This window comes from Ctenocephalides felis, unplaced genomic scaffold (genome assembly GCF_003426905.1).
Source record: "Ctenocephalides felis isolate EL2017-DRISC unplaced genomic scaffold, ASM342690v1 CF-g0.4_SCAFFOLD_01492, whole genome shotgun sequence".
Taxonomy (NCBI): Eukaryota; Metazoa; Arthropoda; class Insecta; order Siphonaptera; family Pulicidae; genus Ctenocephalides; species Ctenocephalides felis.
Genome location: NW_020537646.1, coordinates 43,301,342 through 43,320,915, shown reverse-complemented (window position 1 = coordinate 43,320,915; position 19,574 = coordinate 43,301,342). Strand labels below are relative to the sequence as shown.

At 28.2% G+C, this 19,574-nt stretch overlaps 2 protein-coding genes and 1 pseudogene across 4 annotated transcripts in view; all 3 read left to right on the top strand.

The window, feature by feature from the left end:
* LOC113371268 overlaps positions 1-2,911 on the top strand; it is a 6,123-nt pseudogene extending 3,212 nt beyond the window's left edge.
* A 2,970-nt stretch (positions 2,912-5,881) lies between these two features.
* Positions 5,882-7,469, top strand: LOC113370377 (histone chaperone asf1-like). Its single transcript, XM_026611043.1, has 4 exons — positions 5,882-5,986; positions 6,068-6,202; positions 6,265-6,484; positions 7,047-7,469. Exons 2-4 carry the CDS (start codon positions 6,094-6,096, stop codon positions 7,345-7,347), a joined length of 630 nt encoding a protein of 209 aa, XP_026466828.1. The 5' UTR covers positions 5,882-5,986; positions 6,068-6,093; the 3' UTR covers positions 7,348-7,469.
* Positions 7,470-9,808: 2,339 nt separating this feature from the next.
* Positions 9,809-19,574, top strand: part of LOC113370055 (transcription termination factor 5, mitochondrial-like) — a 148,095-nt gene continuing 138,329 nt past the window's right edge. For all 3 annotated transcript variants that reach the window (XM_026610715.1, XM_026610713.1, XM_026610714.1), the window contains exons 1-5: positions 9,809-9,999; positions 10,890-11,121; positions 11,206-11,357; positions 11,432-11,769; positions 12,273-12,523. In XM_026610715.1, coding sequence (XP_026466500.1) covers positions 9,870-9,999; positions 10,890-11,121; positions 11,206-11,357; positions 11,432-11,769; positions 12,273-12,523 — 1,103 coding nt within the window. In that variant the 5' untranslated portion in view covers positions 9,809-9,869. The remainder of the gene's footprint in view (positions 10,000-10,889; positions 11,122-11,205; positions 11,358-11,431; positions 11,770-12,272; positions 12,524-19,574) is intronic.

Genomic DNA, 19,574 nt, shown 5'->3' with positions numbered 1-19,574 from the left:
CCCGAACATGCTATAAAATCTCCAATTGATAAGACTGAGCCAAAGTGTGAGGCTATAGCTACTTATGAGAAACCGGGGAAAAACAGGTTTCAGAAAATATAAGCAACTTGTGGAGAAAGTTGAGAAAACATTTAAATAAACAAAAACCACCATATACTATTCCAGAAAAAGGTAATAATGGCAATGCTCTGTTACAAGAAGGAAAGGAAGTTGTTGTTAGTAATGATGTGTCTAGAATTATTCCAGTAAGTCCAAATAGTGGAAGCAGCCCTGAGAATTTTGATTCTCTGAGAATGTCACCTGTTGAGAAGTCTAAACCTGTTGTATCAATCATTTCATCTTCTCCAAATGCTGAAAGAGCAAAGCCAAAAAATACTCACTGTAACAATTAACACTGAGTTACCTGATTTATCCAAAGTCTGGCCAGTAACATCAGCCAAGTTACTGTTGTGACCATGCATCCTCCTATTATTATTGATGGTCAGTCCTTCCAAATAAAGGTAACATGGACAAAAAAATAAAGTTATAATTGTGGCAAATGATACTAATAAAACACAAATAAATGATCATCATCAACTGATGATGATTGTTACCCATCTTGGATTCATTAGAATATTCTTTAAGTGGAACAAATGAGTCTTCCAGCAAAGATCCAATCAAAGGACAAAAATAGATGATGAAAGTGAAGTTGTAATTGTTAAATTCCAGCTATGTGAATGTAAATGATTCTGGTTTTACTAGTCCCGAGTCTGATGAAACAAAATCTCGCGATATGAGTCATGTATCAGTGGTATCAGTCAGTAGTAAGCAAAAATTGAAGTCAAAGATTCTTCAGCTATCAGTGTTTAGTGAATCTTGATGTTCGCGGAAATGTTGGCGATTCTAATTATTCTCTAAAAAGAAATTCTCATTGTGATTTATCAAGTATTCAACTGGCAGGAGTACGAGTAGTAAAAGTGATTCTGGAGATGAAACTCGCAACCTATCTCATGCTATTGCCAAACATAATAACAAGGGCAAGGGTAAAGAAAATTCGCATATTTATCAACCAAATGGTCGGGAATTTTTAGCTCACAGCCGAAGAAAATGTCAGTTATATTAAAAGGCAAGAGCGAGAGAAAAAAAATTAAACAGAAAACAGTTGTTGATAAGCGTGAATCACCTGACAGTTCTGTTGGTTCTGTTGATTCTGAATGTGCTTCACTTTGTAGTCGTGGTGTCAAAGATCGGTCAGATGCCGAAAGTATTTCTACCACAGCTAGTCATGATAGTCATGCTGGTACACAACCAACAAATCCTGCCATTTAGAGGAAGAAGTTATTCTTAGAAGGAAGAATGATGGTGCTTCTGAAAGAAGCACTTTTTCCAAAGAAGAAGAATTGCATATTCGAAACTTGAAGAAGAAAACTAGGAAGCGCACTCGTAAATTCGAAATCGATGGCGTCATTGTCACAACAACTACCAGCAAAGTCATTTATGGAGATGAGGAAGAGAAAATTGGTAGAGTTTTGATGATCATATTTTTAGGAAACAAGAGTTACGAGAACTAAAAATGTTTACAAAACAAGAACAAAAGCAATTTCAAGATTGTCGCAGAAAGAGCATCTTAATAAAGATCAACAAGACAAACGATTTGATCAAGAACGTCTTACGCTTGAAAGAAATTATGAGTCTGATTTAGAATCATTGAGTCATCAACAAAGACAGCAGGTTGAAAAGGCTGAGTCTCAAAATGAAGCCGAAATGAAAATGGCTTCGAAAAAAAATACGCGCAGAGCAAGAACGAGAACTGAAATTATTCCGTGAAGGTTTAAAACAAGAGTTACGACTATTAAAGCAAGAAGTCGATCTCCTACCAAAGGATAAGCGTAAGGACGTTTTCAGAGTACGCAAGCAAGCTTTAGAAATAGAGCATGAGGAGAGAGAGAACGAGCTTTCTTGGGCAGATCTTCTCTTCGCCGCCTGAGTGAATCACATCACGACCGAATTGCATTAATGGATCGCCAATTCCTTCAGCAGAAACAACAAGTGATGAGAACCCGCGAAGCGTTGCTTTGGGAGCTTGAAGAAAAGCAAATTCATGAAAAACACCAACTTGCTAAACGTCAACTAAAAGACATATTTTTCCTGCAAAGACACCAGATGATAATAAGACATGAAAAAGAACTGGAACAAATCAAACGTATGAATCAAAGAAAAGAGGAAGAACTTCTCAAACGGCAATCTGGTGAAAAACGTACATTGCCAAAACGCATTCGGGCTGAAATGAAGGCTAGAGAAATGATGTTCCGTGAGTCTTTACGTATCAGCGTCATCCCTGATGCCGAACAGGAGAGGGATAAATTGAAGAAATTTCAAGAAAATGAAAAGAAACGCTATCGAGCGGAACAGCAACGTTTTGACTTGAAGCACCAGCGACAACTGGAGGAATTGAGAGCTACTAGTGACGCCACGATTCGAGAGTTGGAGCAGCTGCAAAATGAGAAAAGGAAAATGCTGCTGGAGCATGAAACTTCCAAGTTGAGAGAGAGGGATGACGCATACAGCGCGGAATTAAGAGAGTGGAAAGCAAAACTGACTCCTAGAAAACAACGATTGGAAGAAACTTTTGCTAGGCAATTGGAGGAACAAGAGCAAGAATTTGGGCCTTGCGTATCATCTGGTTCTATGCGTATACCCAGATCCCCAAGAGACAATAGAGGGGCGATGTATCTAGATCGATAACGTAATTCGGCAAAAATTTAATTTTTTTTTTTGTTAACATTTGTTACTGTATTGTATAGATGTACCATAAATATTATAATATTTTATACAAATTTACAAATTTTATAAAATATAGTTTATAGTATTGCTTGTATATAGAGTCAAATTCTGCATTCTTTAACCCATGCATTAAAGTTGAAGTAAGGTAAAAATAGTTTTAACCAGAAATAAAAATATATTTTTGACATTGTCTATGTAATTATTTAATTTTATATTCGAATTGAATTGAAATTAAAATATTATTTTTTAAAAGTGTGTACGAGATTGCATTTTTTTGTTTTGTGTAATTTAAATACTCTTTTTAAGAATAATATATTGCACGGTTGGAAAAATATTTTCACAAATAAGTATTTTAATTTAAGTATATTCTAATAAAAGTTGTAATAATAATCGATCATGAATTATTTTTCATCTTATGTAAATGCTCAGTGCATTTATTTATAACATATTTTACCAAAACTATATCTATTAGATAAAGTGTATGAATATTTATTTGACATAATAATAATTGCGAGGGTAATTACAAAAACTATTTATATATACTGCTATGTTGTAGTTGCAAATTTAGAGAATTTACAATATGTAGTATGCAATTACTTCTGTAATTAAATTTTATTGTTATACATTGTTAATTTTGTTAGATTTGTTAAAAATTGTTGCAAGTGTATTAGTAAAATATTACTAGTTTATAAAAAGGCGATTTTTACGGTATTCTTATCTGCAAATTGAATTCGTAATATATTCTTAGAACCATACAATAATTATATACAGATGTATTGCATTGCATATTAAAATTTCGTATTTCGTAGCCTTTTCTATGCTAAAATTTTGTACAAAGATGCTATATTATATATATATATATATATATATATATATATATATATTTAAATATATATATATATATATATATATATATATATATATATATATATATATATATATATGTATATGTATCCATGTATGTATGTATGTATGTATGCATAAACACAAGTATTGGTTGTTATATTACCATCTGTTAACTAAACTTAATTCGTTTTCATAAATAATAATGAAATATATAATAAATAATAATAACGAAAGATAAAAAATATAATTTTGTAACATTTATAGAATTACAATCATATTTTTACAATGTGTAGATTAGTATTAAAACATACTTTAGCTTTTACATAGTATGCTCCTTTTATGTTGACACATTTATAATATTTTATGTTAAGATAAAATACAGTATTCTTTTACTCAAAAACATTTTATTCATTATTGTGTTTTTATAGGCCTTTTAATCACGCGTAAATAAATTCTTATGGCAATAAATATTTATTGCGAAAAAAATACTCGGCACCGTACACATCTATATCTCAAAATATCGCAAAATTAATAACTTTTAGTGATGTTTTAAATTTAATTTTTATTGGGCGTATTGTTCATTTTTTTAACTTCCCGAGTAAAGATTTTGCTAGAAATCCGATTTGAAAATTTCAAGTCATTATAAAACCCTTGACCAAAAATTTGGAAAAAGTATGTGAATGTTGTAGGTGAACTAATTTTTAACTTGCCGTTGTCGTTTTCTTAAAATCAAAATCACCGTTGACGTTTTCTTAAAATCAAAATCACCATAATTTTAAGAATTCGAAAACCATTTCTTGAAATTCGATTAGGACAGACAGGGAATTGAGTATAATCAAATCCGTTTTATATAGTTTTAAAACTATAAGCAATTGCAAGTCAATCTGTCGAGACGGGTCTTTAAAATTTGTAGATAAATGCAAATTTTGTCGTCAACGTTTTCGCAAAAATGTCAATCGATTTTGAAAATTTAATCGCAGTTGGAAATTGTGCTTATTATAATAAACTATAGTTTTTGGTAATGATCGGCCTGGCCGTTTTTTGAAATTAATTGTGTTTGTGCACTATATTTTTTACAATAATAGTTAACTATTTATAATAATTATTATAAATTTGATTAAAATATATTAATTGAAAAATGCAATGAATAGTTTTTAATGAAAACAAATTTTCAAAAACTATCTACTTGATGTTATCTATTGACTTCCCGCAGAGTAGTATTATTCTGTAATCATTAAGTTATTAAAATCGTCCAAAAAACGAAATCTAACATTTTTACATTCGGCATACCTCAGGAAAAATGGATGTGTGTGTATGTATGTATGGATACAATTTTTCGTCCACGTTTTCGGGCGTACGGATCAACCGATTTGAATGGTTAAAAAAGCATTCGATTCCGATTAATAGGAAAATGTGCTGATTAGTTTTTGACAAAGGTAAATCCAGCCGTTTCGGAAATACGGACCAGAGAGTGCAAAAAATAGAAATCGCGTTTTTGAGAGAACGGCATCTGATTTGAATGATCTATAAACATTCAATTTGTATACAATTGAATTTGTATTTCAATTTATAATGATTGGGAGAACAAGTGATTAGTTTTTGGCAAAGGCAGGTCCAGCCATTTCGAAGATACGGAGCTAAATGTGCAAGAAAAGGCAGTTTTTGAGAGAACTATATGCATCCGATTTGAATTATTCAAAAAAATTTATGCTTGTTCTGACAAAATAAATGCTTTTGAAAAATATTTCAAAATTTTTTTTCCATTTTTTTTTCTCAAAAAAAAATTTTTTTTGTGTATTGAAAATAAATCAGATTATGTTCTGGCTAAGTTTTAAAACTCCCTTAAGTATACATATAAATGAATAATTTTAACTTTGTAATTACTACATTTATAATAATCTATTTGAAAACATTTAATATTACTCGAACATTTCGTTACGGTACGGGAAGTGCCAGCAATTTGCTTTAAGACCCGATGCCAACTAAGTTTTCTTACATAGATACAATCGGTCGATAAGTTCAAATAATATGTCGGCTAAAAAGTCGAGAATCAAGGTTATTTCTGAAATATTTAAAGGCTAATGATTAATTATAATACTCTTCTTTTATCTATGATTATAATAATCCTGAAACCGTTTTGATAAATAAACTACCTACTGTACCTACCCTTAGTGCACAGGTTTATTATCGGCGCTGTGAACTTGTGCAAACATGAAAAATTTTACACATAACCAACATTATAGAACTGAAATATTACGCGCCAAATCTAGAATCATTGCCGAATTAGTCAACTATAATTTTCTAGGTTGACGTTTTGTTTGATTTTAATACAAAAGTCGAACAAAATCGTATACATTCATCTCTTCGTGGAAAGTAGGTACGTTTGTGTCAGATAAAATTAATTATTTGCTAATTATATTTAATCATTTTTAATCAACGTTCATCTTTGTTGTTTTAGAATATTTTATTTCAATCTCGACGATAATGGCGAAAATTCAATTAACCGATGTTCGAGTTCTAGACAATCCAAGCGCATTCTTGAATCCATTTCAATTCGAACTTACTTTTGAATGTATAGAGGAATTGAAAGAAGGTTAGGCTTTAGGAATTGACGTAAATTGTTTACATGAGTTTTTATGATATGTCCGATTTTAGATTTGGAGTGGAAAATGATTTATGTCGGATCTGCAGAGACCGAAGAGCACGATCAGGTTTTAGATACCATTTATGTTGGACCTATTCCAGAAGGTCGACATATGTTTGTGTTTCAAGCAGATCCTCCAGATGTTACTCGCATTCCCGAAAAGGATGCTGTGGGTGTCACAGTAGTACTTCTAACCTGTAGCTATAGGAACCAAGAGTTTATTCGAGTTGGGTAAGTGAATTTTATTTTATTTTCAGTAAGCAGTCACTGCTTGCTTAATTTGAACTACACAGATTCACTAGCTACATTCTCATCTTTCATTTGATGTTAATTCATGTTTTAATAAATAGTAATCGTTCCATATGATATGGATGTTTTCAAGTTTATTTTAAATCCATATGTTAGGCTATGGTCCTGCTTTTCAATCAAATTAAAATTGAATTCCGCTTAAAGGGTGAATATACTTAAACTAAATAATTTTATAATAGTTATTTGTATTTACAGAACAATGAGTAAACAGTACTTGCAATTTGTTAGCTTGATATTTCAAATCTCACACATGTGAGTAAACTCACAAATATGTGTGAGTGCATTGTGAATTGATTTGATATGCATACAAGTTGGCAGTCTTTAATTTAATATCCAGTAGTTAGAGGATTTTTGCTCCACATATTGGAGCTATTTAGTAATATACATACATAAAATAATACATATTTCTTTTATTTAATTATTAAACAAGTTTACTTTTCAAGATAATATTATGAACTGAACATAATCTGTGATTTATTTATAGGTATTTCATAAACAATGACTATAATGAAAGTGAACAAGAACTCCGAGAGACACCACCTGCAATTCCTCAATATGATAAAATAGTACGTAATATATTAGAAACTCAACCTAGAGTAACTAGATTCCAAATTAATTGGGATGACAATTCTACAAATGGTTGTGAAAATCCTAATGCATTTCCTGAAAGTGATGTTTGTGACAATATCACTATGGATAGTTCAACTACAGATGACACCTTACAAATGAGTGCAAGCGTTGGATTTAATGAAAACTCTAACTCTATTGCAGCAATGGAGTGCTAGAATAATTATTGGATAATTAGATTTTAATTACTTTTGAACTGAATTTTATCAGGATTTTAATACAAGTGGATCTTGTGAAACATATTTATATAAGACTTAATAACAAGAACTAATTTAGATGTAAAGCCTATGTAAGTTAAAAGTTTCATAAATACATTTTTGAAAATAGTAGTTTGTGTTAAATTTAACAATACTGGCTTTGTCATATCTACTGAATACATAACAATGTCTTCAAAAATGTGTAAATGTTTTTGGATTTTATATATATGGATTATTTCATAGTATAGTAATTTAGTAAATTTCTTTCACATTGAGGTTGTGTTATTTAAGCTGGAGTTAAATCTGCTTATTTCTCATTATCAATATTTATTAATTTATTAATTTTAAAGTTTTGAAAATAGTGAATGAAATATCTAATTCAATTCAAAAAATTTAATATTTATTTAGCCATTTTAACTATGAAAACAAAACCATGCATAAATCTCATTTTTACAAATGATTGTTTTAAACTAGGTAATTTTGACTTGAGGCAAGTTACTTCAATTGAGATTTGGCAAATTGTTATAGTTTTTAACTGTTAACAATAAAAATTAATTGATTTCCAATTGATATATTTCAAACAAGCGTTTACTTTCTAAATTGTATTAATTAAATATATCACATGAAAATTTTATAATAATAAATCAAAAAAATCATTTTTATAAATAATGTGTACTTCATTTGATGTGAATATAAAATTGAACGAGTGCAATTAGCCCATTCTCCCAAACTGTAATGATTTTTACTTTTGTAGGCCAAATATTTATGGATATTCATTCCTACAATAAGCTCTCATAAATTATAAAGAAACGGCCCAGAAGATTTTCATCAAAAATTAATCAGCATAATTTACAACTAATATCTTTTGAACATTTTTTGATTTTTTAAATTCGTTTTAGGATTTATGGCAAAAACATTGATGGAAAATTTTGAAAATGTATCTGCTAATTAGAAAGAAACGGCTCAGCGGATGGTCGTGCAAAATTAATATAAAACAAGTGCGCATACATACAAACATAATTGCCCAGCTTCGGTGTCAAACGATTCAGAATGACTTGAAATTAACAGATTGGATTTTCTGGCAAAATCATCAAAATCAAATCGGATTTTTTTGGCGAAAACATATGGTATAAATATTTACAGAACCTTCAAGGTCAAAATGGCATAAAGTTTATTGCGAAAATATTTCATAAAAAAGCGGAAATCTGGTTTACCCAAATTCATTCGCTATTCATTATTACTATAGTTTTTCACCTAAATAAAACTGCGAAATTTATTGTGTATGGCATCGTGCCTTAAGGCAAATTGCTGGAACTTCTAGTACCAAAAAAAATTTTTTTAAAAAACATTAAATTTTTTTTAAACTTAAAAAAATAGATTATTGAGAAATTTTAAATTTTTGAAAAAAAAATTGACTTTCTTGAGAAAAAAAATTTGTAAAAAAACGTTTTTTTTTTAATTTGATATATTTTGGAAATTCTGAACTTTTTTTCAAAGCAGTCGCACTGGTCGCACTGCTTTAGCTGCATAGAGACGCAATATCGAAGCGCGTAAGCGCCGCGCCGCTGTCTAACGGACAAACAATGTTAGGGAACCTATAGAAATCTAAACAAAATTGATACACATTATCAAAATCTCCATAAAATATCTGATAATTTGATGTGCATATATCGAATGATCATTTTTGACCGCTAAACGGTATTTTTTTACTAGATCTCCAAAACCGCTAGACCAGCCTTCCTAACAATTTAATCAGTTCTTCACATTGTCAATACAAGTAAAATGTTTTTTGAATAATTAAAATCGGGCGCTCCGTTCTTTTAAAAACTAAGTTACCGTTTTTGGCACTGTTTGCTCCGTATCTTCGAAACGGCTAGACCTGCCTGTGCCATAAACTAATCAGCACGTCTCCTTATCAATAGGAATCGAATGTTTTGTGAAATCGATTGGACCGTGTTCCCAAAATAGTCGACGAAAATTTTTATTCGCAGACACACACACACATATACATCCATAGATAAAAGAAGAGTATTCATTTTTTCTAAGGTATGCCAAAATGCTCAGAAACCTCTGAAACGCAAAGATATATAAAAATTTTCATTTTCGATTTTTTTGCGATTACACTCTGTTTACTTATCTATGATTACACTCTGAAACGCAAAGATATATAAAAATTTTCATTTTCGATTTTTTTGCGATTACACTCTGTTTACTTATCTATGATTACACATGGATTACACTTTTACCCTACGGGAAGTTAATAAATAATATAATCATAGATAATATAATATTATAGCGTAGAGATGTAGGAATAATATGAAATCCACACATCCATACATCCATATCATAAATAAAGTCCATGCTCAGTGGGTTTATTTCTGTTATATTTTTTTTTATTTATCTAGTTCTGTCATATGTTAAAACGTGAAATAACATAACCTGCAAATGAAGATAAAAAGACTGAAAATAATTATCATTTGAAGATGTTTTTAAGAAAATCACTATTTCGTTTTGAATCATTTGGATGGAGGTATTTTAGTATGGTATCAGATGAGTCCCTGGCCATAAATCAGTTTAATTCACAAAATGTAAAATTTTTTATGAATAAACTAGGTTAGTACGTTATTACTTTCTTTCATTTTAAATATTCAGTCTGTTTTTAGATAGATATATCTAAAACTATAGTTTTAAGTAAGCTGTTATATAACATATTTTTCTTAATATTTATTTTTCTTTAATATTGATTATATATGTTGATGTTCATTTATCTTATATGTGAAGTTTTTTGAACTTTTGTATTTATTCATATAATCTTTGGTATTATCTATAAAACTGAATCCTCATATTATTTTATTTTGCTTCTTACATATCTTGATATTCGTATACCTATATTTTCAAGCTGTTCTTTATTTTAGTGTTTTATGAGTGAATTTTTTTGCCCACGACTTTCAGCATTTATATATTTCAGGTATAGTCTTAAGTTATATCCACCAAATTGAAACCATATATTATTTTATATTGCATCTTACATATCTTTTGGTATTTATTTATCTATTTTCAAGCCATCACCTGGATTTCCAAAAAGCATTCGTTAATTTTCTCTAATTTAGCATTTGAAAACTTGAGTTTAACATTTAAAATAAAGTGTATAATTATTTACCATGTTATCATTGTTTCAACAGAATTATAAATGTTGATACTTTGTTTTGTGGGAAAGTATGTATTATTAAATATAATCTTATATATTATGATAATCTATTGTCTTTATGGATTCATTATTAATGCTAACTCGAATTGCCATAATTTTATTGAGTTGCATTCTTAAAACTGTTTAAAATACTGGAAGTTGTACAAATTGAAATTTGGACAATCTTTTTTAGTACTTTGATTTCAATAATACTTCACATATTAGTAAGTTTATATTTATTAGTCAGTTTGTGTTAAATGCATTTAGATTATTACTTGAATATAATTTTTGATTAATTTAATTTATTCTCTTTTAGGACTAACAAAGCAACAAACATATAAAATGTTTGCACAGTATCCTAACTTACATACAAGAGATTTAAATCGTTTGGCTAATGCTCATAAGATGCTTCTTCGGTTTGGTTTTTCTATTCAAGATTTAAAAAATGATCCAAATGTGTTAACAATTCTTCCTGGCACAATTGAACAGCATTATATAATATTGCAAGAATCAGGTTTCAATAATATAACAACCACACATTTGAGGAGGTCATATATTGATCTACATATAGTTTAAAATAATTTTCATTAGATGGAATTAAATTATTTGAAGTAATTTTTACCTATTTTTAGTTTTCTAAGCTTAGGACGTAGGCCAATTAGTCTTTTGAAAGCTTATCGATTTATTGATGATGATTTGGTTGTTCATGAACATCTCTTAAAATCTTTAGACTCAGAATTTAAATTTACAACAAATGAAAATATTGATGATAGTTATTGTTTAAGTAAGTATGGTTGCATAATTATTGCTACCTATTATTTTAAATTTTTACATCACAATTACATTTACTTTTAACAGATACTATTAGACAAATTATTCTTCACGAATACCTGAAATGGTATCTACAGATCAGTGATGCTGAAACTAATTATTTATTTAAAACATACTCACGAATCAAAAACAAAAGTTTTCAAATTATGAGAAAATCATTAAAACAATTGGATGAAATTGGTCTAACAAAAGAGAAAATTAAAAGGAATGGTTTTTTACTACATAGTCATCCGGAAAATATAGAAAAAATGTTGAGTGATGTGCGAGAATTAGCAGGATTGGATATTAGAGAAGTTATTAAAAAATTGCCTAAAATAGCATTGACGAATTATGAGACACTACTGAAAACTGATAAACATTTAAAGGTAATTATTAAATGCTTGCTCATGTTGTGATATTTTAACACATTATAATTAGTACTAATTTTGTATTAAATTAATTGAAATATTTTCTCCTGACATGAATGTTTGGATTATGTACCTATGTGATGTAAAAAGATATTGCATTATTATTATTATTTTATTGTTTATTGTTTGACTTTGTATACACGTACATTAGTCATATACATTTTATAAGATATTCCATTATTAATTAAAATTTAAAATATTTCTAATAGTTTATTTTAGTAGTGCAGTTCACTTATATTATGTAGATGCAATATGTTTTAAATTCATAACTTAGAAAAATGTTGGAATGTTTTGTTTATGATAAAATAATTTTGTAACTTCAATATCTTTTTCCTGAACAGTTTACAAAATGTCTTCCACAATATAAAGTTAATAATTAATGAGATATTTTTTCAAAAATATTTTAATTAAGACAGCCATTTTATTGTTCTAAATATATTCCAAATAATTATTTTTTTCAGGATTTTAATATATCCAATGAAGCCATTAGAAAGTGCTGGGATATATATACTTTGGGCTCTGATACAGTTCATGAACGACTTCAAGATCTTGTTTCAATACCAGAGTTTAAAGTATTAGCATCACATCCCAGAATTGTACGTTTAATTCATTATCAGAAGAAAGCATTATCTAGATTGAGTTATTTGCAAGAGATGAAAGTCAAATGTGCAAGTCTGCATGTGCTGTCTTCTACACGGAATGAATTTGAGAAGTATGAGCAGATAATTTTAAATAAATTTAAATTATATATATATATATATATATATATATCTTATATATAAAAATGGAGCTCTCTTTAAATGTCTTAGTGAAACTCAAAAACGGCTAAACCGATTTGGCCAGTCTTAGTCTTGATAAATTTGTGCCAATCCAGAGATGATCGGAAAGATGAGATATTATTTCAAAATCGAGTAAAAACTTTACATTTTTAATTTGAAAATTTTTGTAGAAGCGTAATTTAAATAAAACAAAGGACGGTGGCTAATACGTCAAATGTCAAACGTTTTTGTCAGATGATGTTCAATTACGTTTAATATGATGTTTTACGTGAATATTATTTAATTATGATTAAATTGTAGTAAGTAGTTTTGTTTGTAGTTTTATTTATATACAAAAACGTTCTGACGTAAACAAATTGACGGATTAAAACATATTTCAAAAATATAAAGCGTTGTAATACAGTTATGAAATTATAGTATTTTAATTCCTGATATGTGTACTGAATTATAAAAATATAAAATCAAATATGTTTTTAATAGAAGAAAACTAAAAATTTGCAATGCACACTTACATACTCTATTTTTATTAGTTTCGAATCGACGGTTGTATATAAGAGAAGTACTTTTGAAAAATGTTTTTAAAAAAATATACAATATTATACTAGAGCTATAAAATTTTAGTGTGTTATTATCTAATATATGTACTCAATTATAAGAATATAAAATCACATATGTTTCTAACAAAAAAAGTTATAAATGTGCAATTTTGTAAACAAATGCACTCTTGCATATATCCTATATATAAAAATGGAGCTCTCTTTCGAATGTCTTAGTAAAACTCGAAAACGGCTAAACCGATTTGGCCAGTCTTAGTCTTGATAAATTTGTGCCAATCCAGAGATGGTCGGAAAGGTGAGATATTATTTCAAATCCACGTAGAAACTTTACATTTTTAATTTGAAATTTTTTGTAGAAGTGTAATTTGAATGAAACAATGGACGGTGGTTAATATGTGAAATGTCAAACGGTTTTGACTGATGATGTTCAATTATGTTTAATAGGATATTTTTTGTGAATATTATTTAAGTGTGATTGAATTGTAGTAAGAAGTTTTGTTTGTAGCTTTATTTATACACAAAAACGTTATTAAACGGGCTGCAAGTGATGCTAGACTAGAAATTCAAAATATCAACTTTTTTGAGATGTTAATATGAAAATGCACTTTTTGGCATATTTTTCTCAAACACGGTGCTCTGAAAGATTTTATTTGTATATACTCATTGGTATATATAACATTTTCTAGATTAGGGATCGTTCAAGTATTACGTAAGCAGATTTATTACAATTCTTTATCTCCCCCCCTCCCCTTTGTCAGCAAAAGTAAGCAAATCTCTTACCAAAAATAAGCAAAATAAGCAAATCAATAACCCCCCCGCCCCCCTATAGTGCTTACGTAATACTTGAACGGCCCCTTATATTATTTTTTATTTATGTTATTTAAATTCAGAATCTAAATTTGGTATCGATCAAAGGGACATTTGGTCGAATAACATTTTCCCAGTTATAATTTCCCAGAATTTATCGATGAATAGATAGTAATATATGAAGGTTTGGGGTTAAAAAAGTCCACCACCGATGTGTCAGATACCAGTAAAATTAAGCATTATTTTACAACAATATTTGAAAGTAGAGGAAAAAAGATGTATAACCAGCTATAACCTTGATTCTTATGACTATTGGGAGATAAACAGTAATCTTTGAAAATCTATAATAAAAGTATTGTCTTGTTTTTTAGCATTAGTTAAAAGTGTAATTATTTTGTAAAATTAAAATAAGACATTGAACCTGTTTGCCACCTTAGTTAGTTACCCCGCCTATAGGGTGAAAAGGTCTAAATAACAAATTTTTTAAAGACATCAAGTCATTTCTACAAATGATGAAGTAGCTGGCAGTTTTACTGAACGTAGTCAGATAATTGTTCGTTTTAAATGTGTTATTTGCTGTAATATAATTGTTATGGTTTTCACAATATAGTTTATATTTGCTCAAAGTCAAATTGGACCTTTGTGCCTCGCCCTGCTCTACATATATACTTTTTATTAAATTTACTTCAATTCATCGAATATTACTTTAAACTTTTCAAAAAGCAGGTCAAAGAAGAAATACTTAATTCATTTTCTATCTCTCCTCGCAAAAATTTGAAAATTTTGTATAAGCTCAGTAGTATTATTTACAATTAAACACAAAATCCAGAATCTAAAAAGAATCCGAAAAACTTGAAACGTAATCAATAAGTCGAAAGATCAAAAAGGACTTGGTTTGAATATACCATGTTTTCTATAGAAAATGTATAAAACTTCCAGTTTGATTGTATTGACAAAATATAGACAAACTAATAGGGTTTATAATACCTCATTGTATATAGCATTCAAACAACACATCCTTATACGCTTAAAGTATTAATATTTTTGATTCTCTAGAAATTGTTTAGAATATACTTTTGATAAAAGTGCATTATTTTGCATATATTGCGTCTAGCATAGTATATAGTTTATAGGCCAGGCAATTGTTTTAAAATAATATGCTTTCAATCCAAATCTTTGACTCAGACAATCAGTTTTACCCTTAGTTTATTGAATAAGAAGCATGTTATACCATATGTATATCTATCAAGTTCAGTGGTACTGAGATTCGGGCAACATCTATTTTTCATACTACTCTATGGTAAGGATTGATCACCTTTAAGATTGTTTATAGTTTTTAGACCGTTCTTTCACTTTTTTTAATAATTTTTAATTAAAAATAAAAATAAAAATAAATACAAAGTGAGGTATTGGTGTATATACATTCTAACAAAAATTGCAGCCTGTAATTATTATCACAATCATTATTTGTAAAATAACTTTAAAATTGAAATATATTTATTTATATATTTTAACTCCGAAATATGTCATCATTCAACAACTTAAACTATATTCAGTTGAGGAACACATTTTGCATTTTTATTAAAATGTAATATAAAATTGATAATATTTCAGATATGCCCGAGAAGGCGCTGATAGAACAAAGGGAAAAGATCTAATAGCATATCTTATGAGTGAATTACAATTAACTAATGCAGAAATACGTGAAAAATTGAATAGGCATAACTATTGGTGCCATGTTCCAGTTGTATCAGCAGAAGCAACTCTAAATATGTTAAAGCAAAAATCTTTTTTGAATACACATCTGATAAATAATATTCACATACTTTTATATCCAAAGTGAGTAATTTTCTTCTTCAAAATTATTGCTGGCATGATACATATGTTATTTTAATAATTTTATGCAAAATTTTTATATAATATAGTTGCATACCATTTTGATTTTACATATCATTCAATGTTATTATTAGTATGCTGCTTTAAATATAACTAAATTAAGTTTTATTTTACTTTGAGTATATTATAAGTGTTTACTTTTTAAATTTAGTTTATAATTTCAATATTAACCTCATTTTTTATTTTTAGAGCTGAGGTTGAAAGAATTTTAGAAGAATTATCATCAAGTAGAACACATAGTGATTTGCCTACAATAACAGATTTAACTCAAATTGATAGTAACAAGATATTGGCCTTATGTATGTATATATTGGAGAAAAAACATCATTTTACTGGAAATGGTATTTGGGATGATCAAGCACAAGTAAGTAATTTTTTCAATCTTACATCAATAGTTATGATTGTGCACATATTCAGTTATTCAAACACTCTAACTTTAGTTAAACCTTTAAATGGAATCTTTGAAATCCATAAAAATGGTTTCAACTATATTTCCTCAAATGACTGTTTAAGACTAATGAAAATGCACTTTAATTTCTTTTACATTATTTAATTACTTGTTTTTGGTTATACTATAACATTTCGAAAACATAATGCTAAATAAAAGGGATTTTTTTACATTTAGCTTATGTATATATTTATATTTATATATATATATATATATATAACCAGATTTTATTTTTGTGAAATTAATTTAAAAGATACACCATTGACTAGATCCATTATTTATGACTTTCCAATGCACTCCTTGAATATTTGCCATATTTGACTAAACAAGCAAAATTTACTTTAAAATAATTAAGAAAGAGCTTTATTTCACCCGGTTATAGATATTTATCTTAATTAAAAGTTCACATGTATGAAATACAGGTTTAAACATTCTGAAGAATTTCAAACGCTTATAATATGATCAGCCTAATTGATTGGCTGTTTTTACTGTGATATATTATTCTGATATTATCATTTGTTTTGCTTAAATTTTGTTATTTAGGTTTTTTGCAGCACACAAATTTATATATGGAATACTCGTCAATTATAATAATGTTACTAGAAATGAAAATTTATAAAACAAAATTAGCATTTCTCTAATGTTTTAAATATTTCGAAATATCTAAACATACGGTCTGCCTGTGGTTTGCTTCATTAGTGAATTAGTCATAATAATAATGATCGTGAACCATATTTCTATGCCAAAAGAATTAATTCATTAGTGCAGCATGTGCACCTAAAAAAGAAATTCTATTTTTCAAATAATTTGTTACATAAATATTAATAATTTTTGTTTGACTTGTTGATGTTATAAAATAATATAGGTACTTAAGTTTTTGATTTATATACAAGGTGTTTTTGAACTCAATGTCAAGCCAAAACAGGGTGACTGTATTGAATGTAACTATCGTAAAAACAATTTAAAAAAAAAATTCCATGCAATTTGCAAGTTATGAGCTTTTAATGTACAACTTAGAGCTCTGGTTAAACTTTGAGCATTTTTAGTTATTATGGTTATTTTTTTTATTAATTCTGTTCAATTAAACTTTGGAACCGTAATAGTTAATAACATTTCTAGGACCACAGTCAAAAAAAACGATACAGTACCCTAAAATTCCTAGAACTAAAACTATTCGTTAAACAATGAATTTAAAATTTTCAAAATCGATACACTTTAAAAGGCCGTTATTTGAAAAAAAAAATCAATGTACTTTGGCAAGTTCCATTAATAATTCAAAAAAATTATATTGTGCAATTCTGATTAAATTTTAATAAAAGTTGCCAAGCCATTTTAGTAAATTTTTTTAAAAGGCCTTTCAAAGCCTATCAATCTTGAAAATTTTAAATTCATAGTTTAACAATTAGCAAATTTGGAGCAATTGTTTCATTATTTTTTAGAACTATTTAACGATTACTGTTTCAGAATTTAAATGAACAAAATTAATAAAAATTTACCCCAATAACCGAAATAATCATAGTTCGACCAAAGCTATAGGTTGTACCTAAGGGCTCTTAATATTAAAATTGCATGGGATATTTTTTTTCTTTTTTTTTCATGATAGTTATCAGTACTGTCACCCCATTTTGGCTTGACATTGAATTCTAGGACACTCTATATATACTTCTAGAGTACATATAAAGATCAAGTTCGGCTATTTGTAATCGTAATTAATTTTTGTAGCTTTGATGATTGTGTATTTCATTTTATTAAGGATCAAACTACAACGATTGACGCAGGTACATCATTACCGCTGGAGACTCTTGGTCGGAATATCAATTATAGGTATATGTCTAAGAATTAATCTATAAATTATTTATTTAAAAAAATGTTGCTCATATAATAATATTTTAAATTTGTATTGTTCTTATAATAATAAATTTTATTCGATAAATTTATATTCGATATGTTTATGTTTCCACCAGATCATCTGATTTGTTAATTTCCCGAAGGAGAAGTTTGTTTTCATCAAAAAATCTGATTCGATAATTTTATGTTTTCTCGACGTTTCAAGCCATTCTGAATCGAATGAGACCAAATTTGTAAAAAGTATGTGTGTGCGTGTGCGTGTACGAGTATGTGAACAGATTTTTTGCCGTAAATCGACGTTTTCTCAAAAACGGCTGGATGAAAACTAATCGACTGGATGAAGACTATTGTTTGTCAGTTTTGTACTTTTATTTTTATTTTTTGAAAGTAGATACCATAGACTTATAGATCATACTAAAATATTAAGGCCTTGCGACAACTCGTTTAGCTTCAAAAATTCGTCAAAGTTTGCAAAAATTAGTATCGTTTTTTGGCATTTGTCAAAATTAGACCTTTCATCGACGTTTGCTCAAAAACTCCTGAACCGATTTTAGGAATTTAAAAACCATTTGATGTATCTCGATGTGGATTATCGTTTCTCAGTTTTTTGCGAAAATTTATGTTTTCTTAACCTTACAAGTCATTTGGAATCGTTTAATATCAAAATTGGAAAAAGCATGTACGTATGTATCTGAGCCACATTTGTCCTTTTGCCGACGTTTTCTCAAAAATGTCTGCGTCGATTCCGTTTCTTTATATTATTTTATATTATTAGATATTTTATAATTAGTAGATAAGTGCAGAATCTTTCGGTCACTTTTCACAAAAAATTCTGATTTGAAGTTGAAAATCAAAAAGAAAAACGCTCGATATCAGTTGAAAATCGTACTGATCAGTTTTTGGTAAAGATTGGGAGGCCTTTTCTTCATTATTAATTGTTGATTTTTTATAGAGATAATATAGTCATATCATATCATATTATAAGCTTACGAACAGTGGTTTAATAAAAAACTTATAGGAGTTTGGAATTATGGTTCGTGTCGAAATTTCATAATTCTTTTGTTATAATTTTAAATATTACTAGGTTTCAATTCAACTTGCCTCAAAGTAAAATGCTACTTACACACCTGTTCTATTTGCTCTGCATGTTTCAATGTGAAATTTAATGCCAAGTAAAGCAATAAAGTTTCTATAGGAAATTTAGTGAATTATTGTAATACTAAAATACAGTTATTTTTAAATGATATAAATATATTCAACTCATTAATATACACTCATATGATATTAAAAAAAATCTTATGCAAATCTATTTGTATATTATAATTAAGATTATTTATATGTCGCCGTTAATATTATCTTTGACTTTGACATATTGCTTTAATTCCATAAGTTTTTATATATTTTATTTTAATATTTTAATAACAAAAA